This window comes from Lotus japonicus, chromosome 5, assembly GCF_012489685.1.
Source record: "Lotus japonicus ecotype B-129 chromosome 5, LjGifu_v1.2".
Lineage (NCBI taxonomy): Eukaryota > Viridiplantae > Streptophyta > Magnoliopsida > Fabales > Fabaceae > Lotus > Lotus japonicus.
Genome location: NC_080045.1, coordinates 63,478,300 through 63,503,031, shown reverse-complemented (window position 1 = coordinate 63,503,031; position 24,732 = coordinate 63,478,300). Strand labels below are relative to the sequence as shown.

Sequence of the window (24,732 nt, the reverse complement as noted above, 5' to 3'; positions counted from 1 at the left end):
TTTTTTTGGTCAAAACTTATTTATAAACTTCAAATGAAATAATAAATAATTGATATATTGATTAATATTTTCTTATTAGAAACCCAAACTAACATTTTGTTTTTGTCGAAACCCAAACTAACTGAATCCGTCAAGATCTCTGCTTTACCATCAATTTGGGCCTCATGTCCAATAAGCAGCATGTTTTGTTTAAAATTCATTTGACAACAAATCCATTTTTTGGTAAATGAAAAAAAGAGGTTTAAATTCAAGAGCTGTAAAAGTGAAAACATTAGGGAAAAGCGAGACATTGCATGTAAAATTTACGAAGCAAGCACGACACGAAGCATTACTCAGTGGCTTCGAAGGTGAGAGTGGTGTGGGACGTGAACATAACTTCCAACCACGTTACATTGGTACAAGGTAATCTGTTGATCAAATCTTTGATCTCTTTCCTGTTCTTCTTTTAATTTGTTTGATCCATTTGTTGTTCTTTGTATCTGTGTTCAATTTTATTGAGTATAATTTAAACTTGTTTGATTAGATTATAATAAAAGTTTATTAACTCTAGAGTTCAGAACAATTATTATGTACTCCTATGATGATGTTTTTTTTTTTGGTTGGAAATGTTGGGTGTTTCATACCCTGTTCCCCACTAGGGTTTTCCTTTGTGAAATACCAATTTGAAATTTGAATCAGTGAAATACTGAAATGGAGTGGGAGACTGTCAAGTTGAGATTTTTAGTCTTAGACATTGGATGAAGATTAATGGGTATTCAAAGAATAGTGCAAATAATTTTGTTCATTTGATTTGGTTGTTCTGTCAAATATAATTTGGGGGGGGGGGGGGGGAGATTGTTCTTGGTGATTTTTTTATTCTTATGATAATGCATATCTACTTTAGGTAGGAGAATAGAGAATGATTGAAGAAGGATTGTCAACTTGCAAAAAGCTGAATATTGAAGGGAATGTGGATGTCAATGTGGATAGGATAAGCAATTTACCTGACAAAGTCATTCAACTCATTTTGAGTTCACTGGAAACAAAAGATGCTGTTAGAACAAGTTTATTGTCTAGAAGTTGGCGTTACCGGTGGTTGTCTGTCACCAATCTTCGCCTCTCAGAATGGGCACCGTATATGAGCCTGAAGAGGTCACAGTTCCTGGATTTTGTGGACAGAGTTTTTGCACTTCGTGAACCGTCAGATGATCTCAATCTTGTTGAGTTGGAATTTTGTGTATTCAATGGTGCTGCTCGCATCAATTCATGGCTATGTTCTGCAGTAAAGCACAATGTTCAACACTTGGTTCTTCTACTTGATTGGTTTCTTGATGAGATGTTAGAATTGCCTCATTGCTTGTTTACTTGTCATACCCTCAGGGAGATTGTTATAGTTGCTGAGGTTTACCTGAAGCTTCCATCTTCAATTCAATTTTCAAATCTGAATTGACTATTGTATCTTTGACTCAGAATCGCTCGTTTGGGGAACACTAGCCTTGTGCACAGACATTGAAGAGAGTGGCAGACAGAAGGAAGTTGCTTTTAGAACTGATATGTTTCTTAGAGGGATCTCTTGCATGAAACATCTAATTCTAACTTCTTTTGCATTTGAGGTATGTGACCTATTGTTAGATGCAAAACTGTGCAGCTTCTCATTTAAATGTTGATTAAGTCTGTTTGTGTCTTAAATGATATGCTATTCTGTCATTCTAGGGACTCACATATTCAAAAGAGTTATACGCCTGTTTTCCTGTGCTATACAAATTGGAGTGTCTTGCATTTCTTCCAACGGGGAAAGCAATCAACTTTGGCTGCGGAACAATGACAAATTTCCTCGAAAAATTACCATGTCTTGAATTACTCATCTTCCAATCGGTAACTTTCTTTGAGCCTCGAGTGATTACGGTTATTTTAAATCCATGTATGATATTATATTGAATTAGCCAATTAATTCTGAATTTTAGGGCATCGATTTGTCTGGGAATCATAAAGAAGGAAACTGGACATTCGATCCTGTACCTTCTTGTTTCTCAAGTCATCTCAAAACAATTAAGATATGTAAATTCCGTGGAACAGCGGGTGAACTGCTAGTGGTGAAGAGTTTGCTTAAAAGTGCTGAAAAACTACGTGAAATGGATCTAAAGTGTCTTCATGATGAATTTGTTGGCGGTTCTGCACGAGAAAGGAGTGTTCTTAATGAACTCAGAATGCTTCCTAGAGCTTCCATCAACTGCAAAATCATTTTTTCTTGAACAATATGGAGATACAGAGGAAGCTTTTGACTTTAGTCTCTTGTTTGTTTGGTTTTAAACAAATATGCTTCTTAAGATAACAGATATTACAGTGCAAAATTGCTGTGATGTGAAGTTTTATAAAAGAAAAAATTCTACATAGTAAATGGGTCCTTTAACACTCAGTTTTTTTAGAATAGTTGACAAGAATTCGTGGTAATTTCTTGATGTGAAAACGGTGTGTTCAATCACTATTATTATATGATAAAAATTCCTATAGTATTCTCTTTTGTTAATGTTCTGCGCATACAAAACTCATTTTATTCTTATCTTCCTAATCTGGGAGAAAAATAGAACATCCTAAGGATTCAATTATTCATAATGATTAGTCTCTCAAATTTTATTTTACTCTTCAATGTATGAATTTTTAATTTGCACTCATTTTCAATGGGTTATGTGTGGCTTATTTTACATCATAGTTCTTATCTTTTTCATATTTTTTTATGTTTTTTTATCCTTTTAATGCCAACTACTTAAATTAAATTAATCATATATCATTGTTAAAAAATGTGCTGTAATAAATATAAATTTCAATATACCGTCAAATTAATCGGGATCGATGCCATAGTTATTGTTAGTGGATACCATCTGTGACAAAATATGGCATGTAGCCATGTAAGAAAGAGACTCCGGAACAACTGTTCTAACATCTGATGCAGAAATATGACCAAAACCGTTGCCACTTGCCATTCTTTACCGTTGCTATGTCTTTTTTAGTGTATGTTTAGTTTGCCGGTCCTGGAAAACGCAAACGTGATTTCACGTATCTCAAAGGTACTAACAGAGAAACTAGAATTTATCACATTGAGTTTAATGTAAATCAAAAGTAGAATTTTACCACGTCGAGTTCAACATAGAGTTAAATTGAGTTCAACAGAAATACAAAGATATACTTAGTGTCAGTGAGCTGTCTATAGCTTCTAGCTAGCTTCTGTTGGAAGAAACAATTAAGCGCCCACAGCAAGCAAACCCACCTTACAACCTCATATAAATCCAAAGGTAGCAAGTCTTTTTTGCTATAGAAGTAACCTTGCATTCTGGTTCTGGTAACAACTCCACTGCAAATAATGGTGTTGCCCAAGTTCTCTCTGCTCTTCTGGCTTCTCCTTTCTTTCAATGTCATTCTCTTGATAAATTACCCAACTGAATGTGCTGATGGTGAGTACTTGCTGATCTTATTGATTTGATCATTTGAGTTATGTGCTGAGATTTTATCTTGTGTTGAAATTAAAAGGGATATCTTGAGACTGCAATTAGCTTATTTAAACTTTTGCTGCAGATGAGAAAGATAACCTTTATCAGGGTATCAATAAGTATCGAGCATCAATAAACCTGAAAGCTCTAGCAAAGAATGAAAATGCTGATTGTCTTGCTGATCAAATAGCTGAACAATTCAAGAATCAACCCTGCACAAACACCACAGGTGCTAACACAGTCCCAGGGACAGAGCCTCAATTCTCCAACTACCCAAACCTTTTAGCTAAATGCCACTTGGCTATTTCCGACACACAGGACAGAACTGTCATGCCTGCTTGTGTTCCTAACCTGGTTCCGAGCCTCGTCCTCTCGAATTTCACGGGATCTCTTTATTCAGATAGTCTCAACGACACAAAGTACACAGGAATTGGAATTGGTTCAGAAGATAACTGGATTGTTGTTGTCTTAACCACCAATACACCTGCAGGAAACTTTGCTCCATATAGTTCTAATGGTGCCAATTTGATTTCCAAAATGGGATTGATTCATTGTTCAATGCTAGTATTAGTTGGCATCGTTTTCCTGTTATGAAACTCATAGTGTGGCTATGGGCAATGCTTCATTGTTACAATTTTGTTCCAAATAAAGGTTTTATTTGTGTCAGTGTAAACTGAAAATAATGAAGACAATAGTTTTTTTCTGGAGGAATTTGAGAGATCCTGGTTTAACAGTTGTTTGAGTATTGTAGTTGTCTATTGAATGCTTGAGTTAATAAAACAAATAGGAGAAAGAAAGCGTCATAATTGTCACAAATAATATCATTTTTTACTCTGGAACTGGAACTTTGTCCTTTGCCAAATGATAAATCACAAGTCCAATTGCAGGTGCATAACACAGTACTAACAGAAAACGTATTAGATGATGAGAAAGACTCCGTAGATCTGAATTTATTTCTTCACATTCATTCTTTAGAAAAGAAATCTTAAGCCCTACCCACTAGCAATACTCGCATTTCTTGCATCTACCATTATTTTCCTCCAGAGTAGACAAAGTTATTTTAGCAATATTCTTGGATGAGAAATTATTCAGAATATACTCATCACAAATTCAAGCTGCTTTCAACTTGGGGTGTTTGACAGATAGTAATCTTCCGATCATGAGCATCAGAATCCATGAGGACTTTGTGATCTTCTCCTTTACCATCATAAGTAATGCAGAGCTTAGAACTGTTTTCAATATCTGCGCCTGCAATCCATTGAAAAATCCCAAAAGACCTTCTCTTCTCCAAATAGTATAGAGTGCTCCAGAGATTGTCCTCTGTGCTTTCCTCTCAGCTTCTGTCCTCTTATCATCATCTGAATCAGCAGCCTGAATCATAACCTTGCACCTATTGTCAATTCAAAACTTCTATCAACACAAAAAAGTCCAGAACATAGCAAAAGCAAAGAAAAGACCAATGTATCAAAATGCTTTTTTTTTTGAGGATACATCCATACAAACCATAGATCTGTATAGAACTTCCTTTTGCATGATATTCACTAGAATCAGTTATGCTAAGTAAAAATTCTAGGGGAATATAAATTAAATTGATCATCCACCTGATGGCTGGGTAAGTCAGGCATGTAGCTGCACATTTTGAAACTGCACCCAACATGAAAGCAGAAAATGAAGAAAGTGCTTCTGGGGATGACTTTGTATCTGTTTTCTTGCTCATCTTGTCCTTTAGTATTCTCTGTTTCAGCTGATCAAAGGCAGTATACTGTTGGAGGAGAAACAAAAAAATACCCTTTTTAAGTTTTGGTAGTCTTCTAGTGCAACGTAATCTGGAACAAAAGATCCTCTCTAGGTTTGATATTTGTATAATATCCTAAGAGTGATACCTGAATTGATGGGTTTGATGTTAATAGAATAGATATGGCAAGACCGTCAAATGCCTCGCTCCACGTACCCTCTGAAAGGGACTTCCAGAATCCCTTGGATTTTCCAAATTCACTTGTCTGCATCCTTGAGGCTGCAGTATCTAAGGGCTGTAAAATAGAAACAGATATTACTGAAGATTGTGCTCCTAACAAGGAAAGCATGAGTTTTGACAGTACAATTAACCAATTAGAGTGTAGTTTCTTTCTTTTACAGATCTATAGAACAATAAACTTGAGAGAACATACAGAATTAGTTGATCATGTTCCTGTTTTGGAAGGTGAGAAAGTTGTGTCATGACTTTAACCTATATACTCTAAGAATATCCCCACCCCACCACTACTCTTAGTTGATCACATACGTGAAATGCCAAATATTAAACCTTTATAATGCTGCCATGGCCACAGGATGACTATTACCCTCAGAAGATCCTTTTTTCGTGCAAATTTATACAAGCTCCATCAGTTAGCAAACTGAAAAAGAACATCTCACGCAAGTATGTAACTAACAGTAATTTCTCTCTGAAAGAATAGGAAATAGAGACTTGCCTGTGTTATTAATATTGTACAGACCCCAGCTGCAGTAGCAGCAATCAAGTTTGCTACCGTTCCAATGTTCTTGTTTCCACTTCTTATCAAATATAGCCTCTTAAAGTAGCTGTATCCGTAGAAATAAATAAAGGACGAAACAAAGGACTGGACATTTTTTGTCCCAAGGCCTTGGCACAATGAAAGCACCTGACGTTTAGCAATTGCTTCCCATAAAACATCAGAAATTCCCCTACACAGGACAGAGCAGCAAAATCAAATAAGCACAACTTGCTATTAACTTCCTAGTTAACCTCGCCATGATGAAAGCAAAAGAAGACATTACAATTTGGCAATTGAAATGTTATCATTACCATTTGGCCTTCTCTAATGATCAAGTCTTCATTTTGTTGATAAGAGAAAACCAAGAACCAACTACACACAACATATTGACCTGTTTGGTTTACTGTTAGAAAGTACGAAAACAGAAAATAACACATCGCGAGGTACTTCAACAAAAAGTGCATCAGATGTGTTATTTTTCCGTTTTCATACTTTTTAACTGTAAACCGAACGAAATTATACACAACTTCCTGCTTGTTGGCTTTAGTATTTCCCCAAACAAAAGGCTCCCTGATCCAAAAGCATACTTACACCCAAATTGTTTAATTTAAGGTCATGATCATAGATAACTCATATATCTAGCAAACTTATAGTAAATAATGTCACATGCTTACAGTAATATGGAATTGGCTAGTGAAAATTAAAAAAGCTAGTAAGTTAGAATATAATTCAATTGGAGCAAAAAAAAAGTAAAATGGGGAGAAAAATTGAACCTGTATTTTCGCTGATGCTTAGCTTGTACTTCAGCTTGATATTTGGTCTTGCAAGTATCAAGTGGGTACAAGACAGTGGTGCTAACAAGGGATCCAATGGCACCAGAAGTAGCTTCTGACAATGATTCCAGATCAAGCTGCATCTTCTGTTCTCAGCCCACAGACACAAATCAACGAAAAGGTGAATAGAGTGTAAAGATGCAAACTTTAGATTTATCGGACAAAAGGGTATGGGGATTCGAAGGATATGAAACAAAAGCTGCTGTGTTTGATAGGTTCAAAGACAGCCATGGATTGAAGAAGGAGGGGAATTGAGGACAATCAGAAAATGGTGGCTATAAGGGCAATGAGGAGAGGGTCAAGAGCAGAGAAGTGAGTGAGGCCCAGGATGGTGAGGATTGGTTGAATTCATGAATGGAATGTTAATGTTGGTTGTTGAACTTCATTCAACCTTCATAGTTCAGTACTGTATCTTTTTGGGAATTGGAAGGTAAGGGGGTTTGTTGTTTTAAGATATTTTAATTTAATTTAATTAGTCTTGGAGTAATATGTTGCATAGTATTATAAAGTTTGATAGGTTTGCGAGTATTTGACATGATAAGATAAATGTGATAAAAAATTAATATTTTTAAGCGTCTGGTCGTCTGGTCATACATTGTACTATTTATCATATTGTTTAAATTGATACAGTTGTATGTTGAATGGAGGGATAATGGTGATGGTGGTGGTTGTGGGTAGTGGCGGCAGTGGAGGGTGGTAGTTTTGGCGGTAGTGGTCGTGGCAGCATTTACAGTGGTGGGTGGAAGTGACAGTGGCGATGGCGGTGGTGAAGAGTGGTGGAGGCGATGGGCATAGTGGTGTTAGAGGAAGGGAACCCTTATTTTGCCCCTTATCTTGCCCCTTATCATGCCCCTCGTGTCTGGTGTGTTCCTTCTAAGCTTTTGGCATCGGTGGGTCCTCCATATGAGAAGGTTTTTCTACTCGTTCAAATGGGGTTTCCTCCTTTTATAAGTGAGAGTTCTCCCATCTTTTGTGTGATTTCTCCTTCTAACACACCCTCTTTTCCCCTCCTCTATAACCATTGTTTCTTTTACCCCTCTCTATTATCTCCCAATTTGCTTTTTATATCTTTTTATTCTTTGACTCATTCACCCTCATTTTATTTCTCTGCGGCGTTTTCCTCTATCCTCTTCTTTGGTTTACTACTTCAGCCATTCTCAACGTGACTTCATTTGTCAACCCTCACATCATGCAATAACCTCGACCAAAGGCTTGGTTGATGTAAAAACTATGCAAGAGGATTTTTGCTCTTTTTTCTCTTTTGCATTTTCTGTTCATTGTGAAATTGTTTAGATTTATGAGCAAATATGTTACGTTAATGTAGAGTTGAATTTTGAAGCATTGTGGTATTGCTCGGTTGGGATTTATTTATCTTCTCATGTTTCATGTAAGTGTTATTTGGCTGCCATCTTTAATGTAATCATGATTAACAAAAAAAGTATAAATTGATTTTTTTATATTTTTCATTTATTTTTTCTTTAGTGATAAATAATTTTTTTTTAATATTTGTCATTAATTTATTTATTCGGGCTAGGGATTACCATGGTTTTATTTTTTGGTCAAAAGAGTTTGTTTTTTTGTCGAAAGGGATTACAATTAGTATTGTTTAACGGGTGTAAGTCATTGTTTTTTTTATTGGTAAAAAAGGCCTTGTTAAGAGGACATGTTAACAATAAGGCTCATCTATGGGCTTCTGTGTCTTTTTTTTGGAATGGACCACTTGAAATTCAAGTATTTGACATAGAACATAATTTTTGTGTAGAGTGATTTTTTTGGTTTTTGTCACAATGAAACCATTTCAGGAATCGGTTTTTGATAGGTGAAGTGTCTATGGTTTATTAGTTCAACTCTAATCGCGAATAGTGAATAAAGATAATAGGATTGGAGATTTAGGGTAAGACTTATAGTAAGGGCCACTATGTTAAAAAATCCTTAATCTGATGTGATTGGGTGGAAATAAAAAACATTTCTATCTGATTACCCGATCCAACCAAATCTTTTTAAGTATGGTTTGGGTTGAGTTAGTCGGGTTAGTCGGGCTTGTGTGTAGACCTAGTATGTATAGGTAACTATCACTCACTTTAGGAAATGCAAGCTCCAATTATTCGAACTCATTTCTAACTTCATCAACTGATGCCTTTAGGTTTATTTGAGATTTCAATTTCTGAAATGCCACAGCATAACTACAAGTCTACAACGACCGTTAATTCAAATAGTAGGTGCCATTTTGAAACTAGCTGGTAAGGAAATAGACAAAGTCATTGATTGTCAAAATCTTTGCCTAGCTCCAATATTAATTGATTCTCGGGCATATACTCTTCTGTATTGCAAGTTACTTGGTATGCCTACCCTGCTCCCTCCTATTTTCACAGCAAAAAAATATCTTTGCTTTGCTATATATAAGGCTGAGTATAAGGTGCATTACCTCTTAGGTCTTGCACCCATGCCATACATGTGAGGGCCAATGAAATCATGCCAGCTGTCAGGATGGAAATTGGAAACCTAGAGCTTCTGTTAATAAGTATTTTAAATTTATTTGTGTTATATTTATGTTATGACATTAAAGCCCTTTATTGTTCTCCTTCAACCTGGAGTGTTTTTTCGTCTCTTCACCAGCAAACGGGCTACCGTGGCCAACTCCGGCCAACCACCGCAGCGGGCGCCGCAGCCTCATCTCTGTTGTTCTCGTTCTCACCAACACCAAACCCAATATCCATGCTGTCCTCCTTCGCCCCCATAGATCTCATCAGCTGCAGTAATCAAATTCACAGACCGAAAAGGAGAAGCAGGGCATGAAAGGAGATCGAGAAAGAGTTCCGACGTGGTGGTCCAGCAAACCACCGCACAACCATCTCTTTGCCGTTCCCACGAATCGGAGTTCAACCAGTATAAATCGTAGTTTTCATTGCAGATCTGGGATTTTATCTTCCCTGAGGTCTAGGATTCGAACGCAGAAGCTTGACATCGACGAATCGTCCTCCTCAAAGACAGATCCGGCGAGTTCGCCGTCGATCCATCTCAAATCCACAGCCTCTATCATCGTTCGTTTGCAAAAAGATAACCGGAAGTGAGAGATATTATAGTGACTGGTAAATTTGTTTGGTGATAGGTGTTGTCAACCTCTTTCCATAATGGCATTATCTTGTTTCTGTTGAGAGTGATATTAACGAGAGACATAGAATAAATTCGTGGATTTTATGTACTTGTTACAAACGACTTGTGTTGTGCAGGATGCTTAACCTTGTGCTTATTTTATCTAATTTTTTAGTAGTATATGCCCCATTTAGTTGCAGCAAGGACTAAAAGGAGTTGATTTGGGGGAAGGAGATCTGGTTTGGAGAAGAGGATGTTTATGTTACTTGAATGTTCTTTATCTGTTGACTGTTGGGATTTGGGAACAATTTCACACGAAGGAGAAGGGAACAATTTCTGAGAATATCTCTTCAACTTCATAGTGATATGGATAATGTCTTCATACTGACTTTTTCCTTCTTTTAATTGTGGGAACAATTATAGCAAAATATTACTTGCATGACAGAATCTGAAAGATAACAAGTTAAGTGGGGAAGGAGATCTAGATTTAAAGGAGGGTATTTTTGTAATCAATGTTATTCTTTTATTTTTCTCAGCAGGTAACATTGCTTACTACAACAGGTAAAATTTGCTCTTGCATAGTGCAAGACTTAAAGTACACTTGTTCATTTGTTACTATGAAGACAATATCCAGGGACAACGAAGAAGTAATATTCTTCCAAATTTGTTCAGTTGTTCCCCGCAATAATCAACAGCAAAATAATTAAAAGACGCTCTTAATGTTCTGCTTCTTCTTTTAGTAGATCTGTGCAAGGGTAATACATCTCGTGAAAATCCTTAGCCTCCTCCGCAATCCTTCACTGATCTGAGCCTTCGGCCTCCACATGCAGAGTCCCCTTCCTTTACATTCAATGCTGCCGCAGAGAGGGAGATGTTGTAATAATTACTCAAGGAGTAATAATTACATAGTGTTCCAAAATGACAAGTGTGTTGATTTTGCATTGAATGGATTGGAATGAAGTCCCACATAGAAAGTGGAGCAACTTTCCAAAGCATTTATATATCATTAAATGCCAACCATTCAACAAAGAGACAAAGTGAGGATGTAGTGCTACATGTGCATGGTTTGGTGGTCGCAAGCTTTTATGTCACATGTTCCATTCACACCACCCCTACCGGCGTGGGCGTGGCCATAGAGGCGCTAGTGGCGGCTTGTAGACGGCACGGCACTTGAGGCACTTTACCACGACGCATCGACGGCGACTCGGTTGCTGTAACGTCTTGCACCTGTTCATGAAGGGTCGCAATTATTCACATATTTGTTGGTAACAGACATAATTCATGAAGGGTCGCAACCTTATGAATTGTTCTGTTTTTGCCTATAAATAGAGTGCATGTTCAGAATTCAGAACACACAATCTTATCCTCTGTTTTCCAGAAATTACTTCGCTGCTTATCGAGTTTTCATTAGTCTTGTGCAAACTCGAACCAAGGCTGATTATCCTGGGTATTCCTGCATCCAAACTCTAAGACGAAATTCAAAGAGTGCTTGAAATACTTTAAGGAAAGTGATTTCCATCACGATCAAGCCTATTTTTCTAACAGGAGAAAGTTGGAGGTGAGCTCCCTGGTCACGACACTCCTTGGTGGTTCGATGGCGGTGAAGTCACGGGGTGGAAAGAGATCGCGACAGAAGGTAAGTTCTACGGCGAGGGTGCTCCGGCGGAGATGGGTCTAGAGGGAGGAAGAAAGTTGCAGAGGGAGGAAGAAGGGTAGAAGGCTTTTCTGTCATTTACTTATTCATTTTAAATATTAATCAAAAACTATTTTTCCTGATGACCCGGTTTCCTACTAGCCTCATTGACAGGTGCTTTGTTGCTATTGGCCCTGAGAGGTCTGGCACCGGTGCAATACCTAACACGTATTGCACCTTATACTCCACCGGTTAATATGCTTGCTTTGGTCCTCTCTTTAATTTTATCACATTAACGCTCTGTTTGTTAGCCTAGACTTTGAATAGAGAGATTCAGCATAGAGAGAGATAGAGCAGAAAGTTTGAAAGCACCCTTATTTGGTTAGCAAAGAGATAGAAGAGAGGGGCAGTTTTTGGTGGGTCCAAGTATCATTTTTAAGTCTCTCAAAATTGAAGAGACTGATCCAGAGAGAGAAGGAGCTGAAACTATAATTCTATGTTTACTAAATTCTCCCTCTATTTGATACCTACTGTACTAATAAAATAAATAATAAGTATACTAACGTAACTACTGTTGATAAACATTGATAATAAATGTGTTCATATAAATATATCTAAAATAATTATAAATATATATATATATAATAATTTTACGATAAAAAATTTATTCTAAATTATTTTGATAAATTATATATATATATATATATATATATATTAAATATATACATTTCAGAATCACTTTTGTAATATTTTTATTTTTGGGTACAAAGGTCATTTTATACAACTAGTAATACTCTCTCTTCTCACCTTATACTCAACCAAACGAAGGGAGAAAGAAGTCACGTCATTCTTTCTCTACTCTCTCTTCTCTTTCTATCATAACAAACAACCTTCAAAATCTACTCTATTTCTCACCTATTTCTGTCTACTCATCTTCTCTCTTCTCTACTCTCTCTTCTCTATCTCTTTCTTCTCTACAAAACAAAGTGTAATTGTAAGGTTTTCTCCTCTGTTTCTTTCCTGCGGAATTAATAGACATATTTTGGATATACTTAAACACAATCCAAAAATCATTGTGACATCTGACGAAAGGAAAGAGACGAAGACATGGTTGTGGTCCAATTGCTTATACGTGGAAGGATCAAAATCACTCATATACAAAACATAGAGCCTTTGTCCGTACAACTCTATATCTAGCTATCCTCAATGGCAAGTAATGGTTTTCTATTAGTAGTAATATCTATGCTCTTGTAATAATAATTAACGACGGCGATGCATGGCCAATGTGAATAAAACGCGAGCATGTACACATCTTTATCAAAGGAAACATGTTTTCGTTAGTGCACGGTCACGCTCACATAGCTCCAAGCTTATCCATTTTGTTAGTGAAAGCCATAGACATTAGTGTAATTTTATGCCAGACAAACTTAAAAATGATCCACCCCTTTTCCTTTTGGAGCAATAACTTTTTGTTTAGGTTCTTTGAAATAATGATGATATTAAATGAATTCATGATAACCACATTTTTGTTATGTACGTTTTAAATTCCATGGTCAATAACATACAACTTTCAGGTCCCTGAAGTGAAGGTTAGCACAAGTGATAAGAAGGGGACATAAGGGTTTGGGAGGGTAAAGGATGAAAGGTTTCAGGGGGTTCAGACCATGAGGATGACTAATTTACTAACATTACTAACAACTAACATTTGACTTTCAAAAAAAAAAATACAACTTTTAGTAATATATGTTATGGTCAAAATTGTTTTAAAAAAATGTTATGGTCAAAATGGGTTGACACACCTAGCTAGTCACCTGGGTTTGGGTTTGAGCCTCACCCAAGCTAGCTAGGGTGTAGATTCAAATATCCCTACGAACAAAAATCACAAGTGACAGATATTTCTACTCAATCCTTGACGCTCCAGCATTCACTGCTGGAGTATTGAGCATCTCTGATGACTTCCATATGAGTAAAAAAAGAGACAATCCTCCCCTCCAAAGGTCTTGTATGCAATTAGAACCCTGTAAGAAATGTCAGGAGGTGCCTCTCCAAGCCCTATCATTTTCGGTTCTAAAAAAAAGTTAAATAACCATATAATTGTTACAAGCTTGCGTCCAATTAATTAAGGTTTGGTGGAAGTAGTGCATGGTAGGGTATAAGGACTCCAAAATGAGGAGGATGCATGAGCATGATGAAATTCTTATGTGACAAATGTTGTTCCTTTTGTTGGCCATGGCAACTTAGACCTACCTAGAATGAGAAAAATCTCTCTTCTTTGCAAAGTTCAATATTTCTTCTCCTTTCCAAGAAGTTAAAGTATCAGCTTTTTTTTTTGTTGTATTTTTTTGGTACATGTCTTGAAGAGAAAAGAAAACTAAGTCCTCAAGTGAGGAACACCACGAGGATCAGCAGACAACATAAGACTCATGCCCTGAAGAGGGTGCTCGATGATCTGTAACTCCTCAGTCTGAGATGCACCATGTTTAGCCAGAAAATCCGCACAAAAATTCCCCTCCCGTCAGATGTGGCGGAGCTCCACTTGCCAAGGACGCCTCATCATATCCTTAATGTCCCAAATCAACGCAGCAAACTCATGCCTCGGTGGAGGAGTAGACATGATGAGAGTAACTACCTCCAAGGAGTCCGATTGGCAATCAATGATTCTATAGTTGCAATCCCAAGCCAGCGCCAATCCATGAAAAATAGCGAGCAGTTCAAGGTGAAGGATATTAGACGCATTGAAAAAAGCAAAGAAGCCCCTAAGCCATCGACCACCAGCCTCTCTCAGGCAACCACCAAAGCCGCCGCGAGTAGGGTTCCCCAACAAGCTACCATCTGTATTCAGCGCCACACAATCCTCCCTACTAGGCTTCCAAGTGACCCATCGGGGTGAGGACGGAGGCGAGGGCATAGACGCACCAAAACAACGAACCAAGTCCACTGACATAGTTGACATATTCATCATGATCTGCGGCACAGCGAGAGGAGCATCAGCCAAACACTTGGCATTTCTGCGCGCCAAACCCACCAGAGAGTTGAAGCTGCCAATGGGCAATCAGATTGAAGAATCCCTCGCAGCCAAGTCCCAGTATCATTCACTCGGAAAATACGACCACCAGTATCATTCACTTGTTGTTGTTGATTCATTCATACTAATCAATATTTGTAAAGTTCAATTATGAAACATTTTGGTTTCATTAAAAATTGAGAATGGAAGTGCTTTTACCGTTCAAATTAAATTAAAAGTTTCATAATGCACATTGAATTGTCCATATTGGAAAGACTAGCTTTATCGATCAATGCATCACGAAAAATCTGGTTGATAAATTAAAAATGACTCATTTCAAATAATTAATTTTCATTTATAAGAAGCATATTGTAAATATATAATTTATATGAAATGTCACATTTGTGAAAAAAAAAACATCTAGTTCATATTATATCAAACTTTAACATGGTTCACATAACATAGAATTGCCCTTGTGGAAAAGTTCATCCATGCAACCAAATATAAGAAGTGAAAAAACTAAAACAAGCAAAGAAAAATATGGATAATCCCTCCAACGTAATTTGACTACGTGGAAAATATTCTTTTTAGTTTTTAATTACACCTTTTTGGTGCTCAAGTAGGTGTTATTTCGCAATTGGCTTTCTCAAGACTTTGTGGAACAAGAGAAAGTGCTTATTTCTTTTTCACACAAATTAAATGAAAGAGAAAGGCTTCGGGATGCTTAACAAACAAGATAACTAGAACTGTGTTTCTTTTGCAAAGCCATGAACTACTATGAAATGTGCATCCAATTGTGGATGCTCTAACTCTTCCATTTACGTCATTAATTTCCTTTTAATCATGCATGGCATGATATTGGTGGTTGGTAGTATAATTCGGCATTGTGGATTAGATCAAATCCAGTGACTTCGTGGATTGCATAGACTTGATACTTTTTTATTTAGGAAAAAAATTGAGAAGTGATTTGAATTTTGAATCCAAGCTAACGGATTCTGAAGCCCACAAATTAGCTTTCTTTTTGTGTTTGGTTTTAGTCAATGGCATCAGCAGTTTTTAAGTTTTATTTACATGCATGATAAATTAGTATTATACTTTAATTAGGACTTTTTGAGAAACATGCATGCCTAAAGTCGGATGAGTAATGATATGTACACACCTCATTTTTTAAGCATTTTATTTCCACATATTTTTATTTCTATCTCTCTTTTCTTATCATCTATCACATCTCATACTTGCACTCTCTTACTTTTTCTTTTCTTCCTATCTCTCTCATCATTCCACATTTTTTCCACCTCTCTTAAAGGTGTGAAAGAAATATTATTGAAGTGGGATAGAATTAAAACCCACCACCTCCTGCTGTTGAAATTTTACAGCTATTTTGGAGTAAGGTATTGATTCTGCTGACTTGTTGCGCAACAGGGTTTGATCTATCTAGAGAGCTTGTTAAGCTAGCTAGATATATATTTTAATGATGTGGAGACAGATACAATAGAGCAGCACCTTTGAAAGTTTGGTGGGGGTAACACTCCACTCCTCATGCAAATGCCATGGTGCTAGTGTCGGCTGAATATTTCTACTACAGGCTGATCGATTTGCATGTATATACCAAAAATTTGTAACATCAATCACTCTTGTAATAATTTGTGATAATTTTTAACCGCTTCAAACACTACCGAGTAAAAAAACTATGTGATTTGTGAGGGTTAAAAACTTTCACAAACCATAAGTGTTGCGGGTGTTGTAAAATTTCCAGTGTATACAAGTAGTCCTTTTCATATTTCTACTACTTGAACTTGATGGCACATGAGGGACATGAGAAGAGGGTACGGAGGCTAGGCCACAGCATTACCTAAACGGACTACATCACCACGTGCGATGTGAGCGTGCGACCCACCTCATCAGCCCCACTTCACATAATTAAGTAACTATTTTCTTAAACAATGAGACATATGACTGTCTTCCATAAAGATTAATACACGTGAGACAACAAAATAGTATTACAAATTTTATAATTATGACCTTTTATCAATTAATTATTTTGGAGTCAATTTTACTAAATTTATAGTTGATTACAAACTTAACTTATGTCTCTATCATTTGATATAGGTTTTATTTTTTGACGAGTTAATAAACAATAAATTTAAATTGACATATATTATAATTATAATTAAAACATAAATTTATTCAAACATTGGATTGATAGTTATTGTTAATTAAAGTTTAATTTTAATTTTCATTCATTTTTAATTTAAGAGAATGAGGTATGTGCTCATCAGTGTCATCCAATCATGTTTGAGAGATTTTTTTGGTTACAAAAAAAAAGTATGCTTGAGAGATATGTGGGAAACAATAATATATAGTTATTTTATTTAGTTTCACAAAAATATTTTACAGTGGAGTGATGAAATTAATATTATTTTTTTATAATTTGTAATTTAGTCCTAAATATTTTAAATTATATACGCACCAAAAGATATCAAACCCTCTTCTTTTGCAAGGGTATTAGAGCAACGTTTATTACAAATTATATATAAATCAAATTATTTCTTGTTTAATTTAGGCTTAATTCCAGTTTGGGTCCCTGATGTTTTATAAATGTGCGTTTTGCACCCCCGTGTTTAAAATGTGCGGTCAAGCTCCCTAATCTATCTAAACCGTGAGATCGATGCCCTTCCGTCTATATCGATTTGGTTCCGTCTGTTGACCAAACGAAGTTGCCTTCATTAAATGACGCCACTTGTAATAAAAATTTCTTTGAACATTTTTTTTCACGAAATTTATTCCCCCTGATTGTGAAACATGGTTCCCCCAAGATGCTCCTAGTTGCAGCACACACCTTCTTCAATTTTTCTTCCCACCACCACCGTGCCTCCTCTTCTCTCGATGGAACCAACACTTCTTCTTTTTCTCTTGCTGAAGCACCTTGACCCATTGAATTTGTGAATTGCAAGTACCTAATTCCCTCAACACAACAAACCACACACACAGGGAATATGAGAGGGATAATGAATTAGAGAGAAAGAGAGGCATTGGGGGTTTTGAGAGAGAGGGAGATCGTGAGACAGTGGAGGAGCAAGAGCTCACAGCGGCGGTGCTGGGATTGGTGACAGCAACGCTCATGGAGGCTAGGGCTCGCGGTGGTGGTCGCAGAGGCATGTGGGTTGGATGTGGTTCCTGGGTCTTCTCTCATGCTCCCTTCTCTCCTTCCTCAACCAGGTCCAATACCCCATTTCGCAGATCACCGTCCGTCGTTCACCCATCTACCTTTTCCTGGGTTTATGCTTCTTCTCCGATATGAGTTTTTGCTTCTTCTCCGCTCAGGGTTCATGGAGAAGGGTGCAGATCGAACCAGATCACGCGAAACCCCCTTCTCATCTGCATCTGATGAGAAACGCCCCAGAAACTCTGAGGGAGATAGAGCATATTGAGAGGGACGCAAACTTCACGGGTCAGCCTCCTCGAGCTTGATACTCAAAGTGATGTGAGATTCACACATCGACATTAACGTCTTCTTCTTCCTCTTCATTTGCGTGACCAGATGCTATAGGGAATCACAGTCGCGAATGCAGATTGGGACAAGGGTTCTTCGTTTGGGTTTTGAATTAGGAACTATGTTAAATTGTAATGGTTTGGTTTATTATTTGTGTCACTTTAGGGTCTTTGTTTTGTACATGTTAGTTCTTAGTCTGTCTCTTTTCTCTTCTGTATTGGGTTGAAGTACCTCTTGTACTTATTCAATATAATTCATATTGCCTAAAAAAAAAATTGTGTTGAGGGAACTAGAAAATTGCAATTCACATATTCAAAGATGAGTGAATAATAAAGATGGAGAAGATGAAGTTTTTGGTAGGAGGAAGAAGGAATTGGGGTTTAATTTTACAATGGAGATGGTGTGGTGGCACATGTTTGTTAATTCGCAGAAAGGAGGAAGAGAATTTGTCGCATGAGGAAGAAGAGGAGAAAAAGGAACAAAATCTGGTCTGGGAAGCTTTAATTAATTGTTCTGCATTAATAGTATATGCCGCCAGAAAGGAAGAAGAGGAGAAAAAAGAACAAAATTTGGCAGAGCTTGATGATGGAGTTGTTTACTTTTCCCCTGTTTCTGTTGAATCTGAAATGTGTGAGGAAGAAGAAAAAGGTATTAGCTAAGGGTTTTGTGACGGATTATTTCCGTCACCAATTAGTAGCCTATATTTTATTAATTAAATAAGTGACACGTCAGCATTTTCGTTTGGTCAACTGACGGAGATGGACGGAAGGACTTCAATCAACCGTTTTAGAAACATGAGGGGGTTTGACCGCACATTTTAAACACTGGGGATGCAGACCGCACATTTATGAAACATCAGAAATCCAAAGTGGAATTAAGCCTTTAATTTATGTTCCATATTCAAGAATAAAAATTTAGCGAGTCAGCTGTGGTCACAACTCACAACATAGTAAGCAGAGGAAGATTGACTTTGCAACACAGAATTATTACCAGCTGAAAGATCATGGATGGAGAGGATTGTTTTAGATTATGTTTCTGAGTTACATATATGGTGGTCCCTCAAATTGGTACCTTTATAGATATTCGAATCATTTTGTGTGTTTGTCAATCCCCCGTTTATGGACTTTTGTTGGTAACTTTGATTTATCTCAAAAGGGATAAGATCTACTACTTGAGAAGAATTGGGATCATAGACACAAATATTTGGTGACAAGAGAAAAAACAGGTTTGAGGCCGTACTAACAGTAGAGCTGAAAACGCATGACGAATCAAATCTTGTTAAGATCATAGACGCTCACATATGTCATATAATTCTTGATAATGTATAGATATCACCATTACCAAAGGCTGCGTTTAGATTTTCATCATCTTCTTCGTATTCCCCCCCTTCGCATCAATTCAAGTTAATGTTATGTTTAACTTCATATGAAAACTCTTTTCAAAAAAAAAAAAAAAACTTCATATGAAAACTAAACACTTGACTTTCTCTTTTAGATTATTATTATTTTATTTTTTATTTTTTTATTACATTATATATTATATTACTCATTATCTCTCTTCTATTTTTATCTCATTCTTAACGTGAGTGAAATTGGAATGTCAAATCAAGCACTATATAGAATTAAATTTCACTTTTCAAAAGATAATGTGAATATATGCTTTATGTGTTTTAAATTTCAGAACTCAATTTTTACTCACATTGAAGTTAACTTAACCAAATCTTATTCTGAAAAATGTGGAAAAACATTCTTACCACCTATGAATGGGCCTCTGGACAAGTGATTAATATTGAAAAGTCAGGACTCTTTGTTAGCCGCAATGCACTGCAAAATTGTCTTCATAAGCTTAAATAACTTTTGGATGTTCAGTTTGACAAATATTGAGTATGCCCACCATCATTGATAAGTCAAAATTTTAATTTTGTGAGAGAACTTGTCTGAAAAAAGCTTAAGGGGTCAAAAGAAAAAGCCTCTCGGACGAGGAGGGAGGTTTTGGTTAAGACGATGACGCAAGGCATCCCCTTATATGTTATGGCATGTTTTATGCTTCATAATGCTCTCTGCGCAGATGTTGAAAGTATGGTTTCCAGGTTTTTTTGGGGGGAAATATCTCCTAGCGTGGACTTCACTAGATTAGTTGGAAGAAGCTATGCAAGCCTAAATATGAAGGAAGCCTAAGCTTTCAGGATTTCAAATCTTTCAATACGATTTTTGTTCGTAAGAATTGGTGGAGGAATTACTCTCACCCAGAGACCTTGATGGCGCAAGTGTTTAAAGGTATTTACTTATCTCATGATGACCTCTTTGGAGCTAAAAAGGGGCACCGACCCAATTATGCTTGGTCTAGCATATTGAGCTCGAGTTGGGTGTTTGAGAGGGGAGTTGCTTGGTGGATTGGCAATGGACATCAGGTACCTGTTTGCAGGGACAAGTGGCTTTTTCTAGTGTGAATCTCTCCTCTTAAGTTCAGGTTCGTGCAAATTGAAGTGAAGCATGTCGCTAGCCTTCAAATTAGAGTGAATCGTACCATCGACCACCATATCAGAACGAATCGACCATCGGATCGAAGCCGTTCCTCACATGCAAGGGGGGTTAGATGAATCACCCACCTTTCACCCACAAAGCCCCCTCTCCCGATGTGAATTTGTCCTCTCAAAGTTCATATTCGTGCAAATTAAAGTGAAGCACATCGTTAGCCTCTAAATTGGAGCAAATCAGAGTGTTAATTTTTTCCTATTTTATGATTTATTTGTAAGTCTTTCACATGTTTATTTGCTATTTGATAGACCACATGCAGACACCACACCGACATTTTCTCACCAACATCATAAAAATTACCGACATTAAATCTTATTTTTAATAACTAAAAACTTCATTAACGTTCTCAACTTAAGAACTCAAACTAAGATCCTAAGAGATTTTGTTAGTATCATTCAACTTCTACCATTTTCACCATCATGTTTTTCTACTACACAAAAAAGGTTAATTAACCACGCGTCCACGCTTTGTCTATGTTTTTGCCAAATACTTTGAATCGTCCTGATTAATGGAAACAAAACGAATTTCCATCAACCAAAGACATTTAAAACGTGCCTTTTGAAACCAATCAAAACTCTCTGCTTCTCACCATCACAATGAAGCCATAGTTTCACTGTGAACACTGCATCACTGCGCGTGTTGGGGCGTGTGCCCGCCAGAAAACAGAGTAACGATATTAACTACCAACCAGAACCATAGTTTATGGGGAAATCATTGGAAATTCATTAAACAAAAGAAAATATACAAATAAACAAGAGAAATTAGGAAAAAGACAAAAGATAATTTTTTATCAATGCAGAAATGTAAAAATCTAAGAGCTAGATTAAATGGTAACCCAAAAGGGCTCACTCCAATTCAACAACACTTCACTGTTTTCACGATCACCACCTTCTTTGCACCTTCTTAGCCTCTCATACTTTTCCATTCTCACGTTACTTTCTTTCATCTCGTCACACCCACCACATGCAGCAAAGGTTGCTTCCTCCCCTGTTTCCTCCTCTGTTTTCTCCTCTGTTTCCTCCTCTGTTTTATCCCCTGTTTCTACCTCAGCATGTTGAATTTGTCCACTCATGTCGTTTTCATCAAATTCCACTTCAAAACCTTTATTGGGTGTTGGAAATTCGTTGTTGTCTATGACATTGACATCTTCATTTTCTTCTTCTGCTTCTTCTTCTTCTTCCGGGTCAAAGCTTGGAGGTTGGTTCGTCAAAAAACATAGGCGAAGGCGGCCATGGCTTCTCTCAGCTTGAAAACACGAGGGGCTTGGTGGTGGGACCTTGGTGACCTCGATCACTAGCCGTCCATCTTCACGGTGGGGCCTCACAAGAAGAGATTCTGATCCCCTTATCGTTGTCAAAGGGGGTGGAAAATTCTGGGTTCTCGCTTTCTTAGCTGCCAAGCGTTGAAGACGAGGTTGCCGCCTTGTTCCCAAATTTCCTCCAGAACAGAACAAGTCAATGTCATTTTCATCAGCAATGTCAGTGCCACTCTCATTGCCCAGATTCTCAGTGCACAGTTCAAGGCTCTTTGGGCTGAGAAGCAAGGAGGAACGCTTCTGCTGAGGGGGTACATACGTTGTTTCTTTCTGTGATGATTCTTTGTTTCCTTGGGAGACATCTGAAAGAGCATCGAGGAAGCTCCAAGAATTACCCATGTTGTTGTTGGGTTTGAAGGTGTCTGTTTTGTTGGTATTTTCTTCATTGTTGTTTGAATCCCTGAAGCAAGATTTGAAGGATAGATCAATGGATTGATGAGGAGGGGGAAGTGGTTTTGAGGAAGATAACCTCAGCTTGAGTGTTCTTGACTCGACGATTGTAGCCATGTGGTGAGACTGAGTGTTATGTTTTGTTTTTTGGTTTTGTGTGTGAAGGGAACACTGATTTGGAAGCTTCTAGATTGCAAGGAAGTGTGATTGTGTATGTGCTGGGGAGAATAAGAAGGAGAAGAAGAAGATAGGAGGTAGGAGAAGAGGGAGAGAATGAAAGATGTGTTGGATAATTGCATGAGGGAGAAGGGAGGGGAAGGGGTGAATTTGTAGTCTCCAAAAGTGCCTGCCTGGGACATGAGAGTTGGGAAAAGGGGCCTTTTGCACCACTTGAATTATACAATTCCTAATCCACCACACAACACAAAGTTCATAAATAAAAAATAGATTTTCTGAATATGAAAAACATTAAGTTTTATGTTTGTACTCTCACCACACCTACATCAAAGAGAAAGAAAGAAAGGAACAAATGAGAGAAAGTTGAAATATATGGTAGATTATGTGATATGGAAGAAAAGAGAAATATAAAGGAAAAATGAGTGATGAAAAATTTAAGTTTTATGTTCAACAAATCTTAAATTTAAGCATGGAAACCCTCCCCATCATCAAATCTAATAGATTTCAAATTTAAGAACCAGTTCTTATCTTAAGAACTAACCCATAAGATGCTCATCGGAGATGCTCGTGTTAAGTGTTTTGTTTCTGACTTACTATTAAAGAATAATATTTTTCTACAAAATTTTCCTTCCTCGCAATCTCAAGCAGGGGCGAATCTAGATAGGAATTGAGCGATTGTCTCTTAAGGGAAAATTGTTCCTTTTTAGAATAATATTTATATGTTGTTTTCTCCTCTTTTACTTTACCGCTTCCTCCTCCAACCTTTAAGTTTTTTGTACTAGCTCATTTTTTATGCTTCCACCCTTTTTTTATATTTAAGAAATATTTATTGGGAGAGATCTACCAAGACAAAGTGTTATCATAACATAAAAAATTAATTCCATAACTGCAAACTAAAATAAATGGGTTCTATCTTAAATAAAATTAAGTTGATTGTGGTTAGCTGACTTTACTCACGTAAAAAAATGTTACTTTACTCAAAGTTTTTTTGTGACGTCCTGACGTACAAATCAATCCAAAAAGGGAGAGACAAGAGGGTTTTATTTGGCTGCAAATTTACCAGCTTTGCTATTCTTTTCCAAAAGAAAGCCAACAAAAGACCAGACCGCAAATTGATTCACACAAATATTGCTCGATACTCGATAGTGATAGCTTCTCTCTTTGAAGTTTTAACGGTTATTTTGAAGGAAAAAACAATCCAATTCCAAATAGTTTGTGTCTAGTTTTCTAACTCCATGTGATGTACATACTACAAAATGTTTTGTAGATATATAATTCAATTTGGTTATTACTGCTAAATTAATACGAGAGAAGGGGAAAAGGGAGAAGGGAAACATCAACACACAGCTTTGAAAAATATTTTTTTTTAGAAACTTTTGAAAAATAATTGGCCATTGCTTAGTTATTTATTCAATTCATTATACAAAGTGATGAAATTAAAATCAACGTTTTAGCATTTTACCGTCAAGAATTTACAATTCATCACTAAAATCATGTGTTTGGTACATGTTTGGAAACTGCCTGCTACATGCATCAATGATTATGTTTTAGGAAAATCTGGAGCCATAAAAACAGGATCTCTTGGCTTTATATATTTTCTGTATCGGATTTTGAAATTCTAGGATATACACAACATTGAGAGTCCAACGCGGCATGACATGTTCTGTCTATTTGTGAAAAAAATTCAAATAGCTTCATCATAGCTCACCCCCAAAAAGTTTGGCAAAGGCTACACTAGCACACTAAAATTAGTGTAGTACTGGATATCATGGCACAGCAAATTTGAACCATAAGATATCCGGGATGGCTAGGGTGCCTTAGCTTGCATCATCAAAATTGATAAGTTTACCCTTAGATTAGTTTTGAAGGGAGAAAATGTATTAGAGTTAGAGATGGTAGTTTAGTCATTTCACTCATTCAATTTAGTCATGGTGGTTTCATTTCATTTATTGAATTTTAGCCATTAATTTGAGATAAATTTAAAAGCACATTCATTCAGTGAAAGTAAATATTGATTTTAACCTCTTAAAAATAATTTCAATATTTTTAATCTCTGGAAATATGCACTGTTATATGAAAATCAATCATGTTTATTTGTAGCTTCCTCACTGGATGCTGACTCATTCTTCCTACTTAGACTTCTTAACTTGATTTAGTATGGTAAGACTCATGAAATTGAACATCTTATTGCCACATAGATTTATCACATGAGAGGAACATGGAAAATTAGACTTGTAACACTCCATTAAAAATTGAATCCTATATTCTAGACAGCCAAATAGT

At 36.7% G+C, this 24,732-nt stretch overlaps 4 protein-coding genes across 4 annotated transcripts; 2 read left to right on the top strand and 2 right to left on the bottom strand.

Annotated features, from left to right (window-relative positions):
- Positions 1-257: 257 nt before the first annotated feature.
- On the top strand, positions 258-1,519 carry LOC130721443 (putative F-box protein At3g58860). Its single transcript, XM_057572240.1, has 2 exons — positions 258-402; positions 884-1,519. Exon 2 carries the CDS (start codon positions 899-901, stop codon positions 1,427-1,429), a length of 531 nt encoding a protein of 176 aa, XP_057428223.1. The 5' UTR covers positions 258-402; positions 884-898; the 3' UTR covers positions 1,430-1,519.
- Positions 1,520-3,273: 1,754 nt separating this feature from the next.
- LOC130718049 (uncharacterized GPI-anchored protein At5g19250-like) lies at positions 3,274-4,175 on the top strand. Its single transcript, XM_057568497.1, has 2 exons — positions 3,274-3,428; positions 3,550-4,175. The coding sequence occupies exons 1-2, from the start codon at positions 3,338-3,340 to the stop codon at positions 4,056-4,058; spliced, it is 600 nt and encodes a 199-aa protein (XP_057424480.1). The 5' UTR covers positions 3,274-3,337; the 3' UTR covers positions 4,059-4,175.
- Positions 4,176-4,270: 95 nt separating this feature from the next.
- Positions 4,271-7,254, bottom strand: LOC130718048 (peroxisomal adenine nucleotide carrier 1-like). Its single transcript, XM_057568496.1, has 5 exons — positions 6,748-7,254; positions 5,933-6,164; positions 5,348-5,494; positions 5,066-5,226; positions 4,271-4,854 (listed from the first exon to the last, which is right to left on the bottom strand). Exons 1-5 carry the CDS (start codon positions 6,888-6,890, stop codon positions 4,575-4,577), a joined length of 963 nt encoding a protein of 320 aa, XP_057424479.1. The 5' UTR covers positions 6,891-7,254; the 3' UTR covers positions 4,271-4,574.
- A 14,016-nt stretch (positions 7,255-21,270) lies between these two features.
- Positions 21,271-22,635, bottom strand: LOC130721231 (protein FANTASTIC FOUR 3-like). The gene has a single exon (XM_057571992.1). The coding sequence runs from the start codon at positions 22,387-22,389 to the stop codon at positions 21,391-21,393; it is 999 nt and encodes a 332-aa protein (XP_057427975.1). The 5' UTR covers positions 22,390-22,635; the 3' UTR covers positions 21,271-21,390.
- Positions 22,636-24,732: the final 2,097 nt, after the last annotated feature.

Coding starts and splice junctions, on each gene's coding strand:
- LOC130721443 (XM_057572240.1), top strand. CDS start 899: ATGATTGAAGAAGGATTGTCAACTTGCAAAAAGCTGAATATTGAAGGG.
- LOC130721231 (XM_057571992.1), bottom strand. CDS start 22,389: ATGGCTACAATCGTCGAGTCAAGAACACTCAAGCTGAGGTTATCTTCC.
- LOC130718049 (XM_057568497.1), top strand. CDS start 3,338: ATGGTGTTGCCCAAGTTCTCTCTGCTCTTCTGGCTTCTCCTTTCTTTC. Junction 3,429..3,549: donor CCCAACTGAATGTGCTGATG/GTGAGTACTTGC, acceptor CTTTTGCTGCAG/ATGAGAAAGATAACCTTTAT.
- LOC130718048 (XM_057568496.1), bottom strand. CDS start 6,890: ATGCAGCTTGATCTGGAATCATTGTCAGAAGCTACTTCTGGTGCCATT. Junction 6,165..6,747: donor AAGCATCAGCGAAAATACAG/GTTCAATTTTTC, acceptor TGTCCTGTGTAG/GGGAATTTCTGATGTTTTAT. Junction 4,855..5,065: donor CTGACTTACCCAGCCATCAG/GTGGATGATCAA, acceptor AATTGACAATAG/GTGCAAGGTTATGATTCAGG.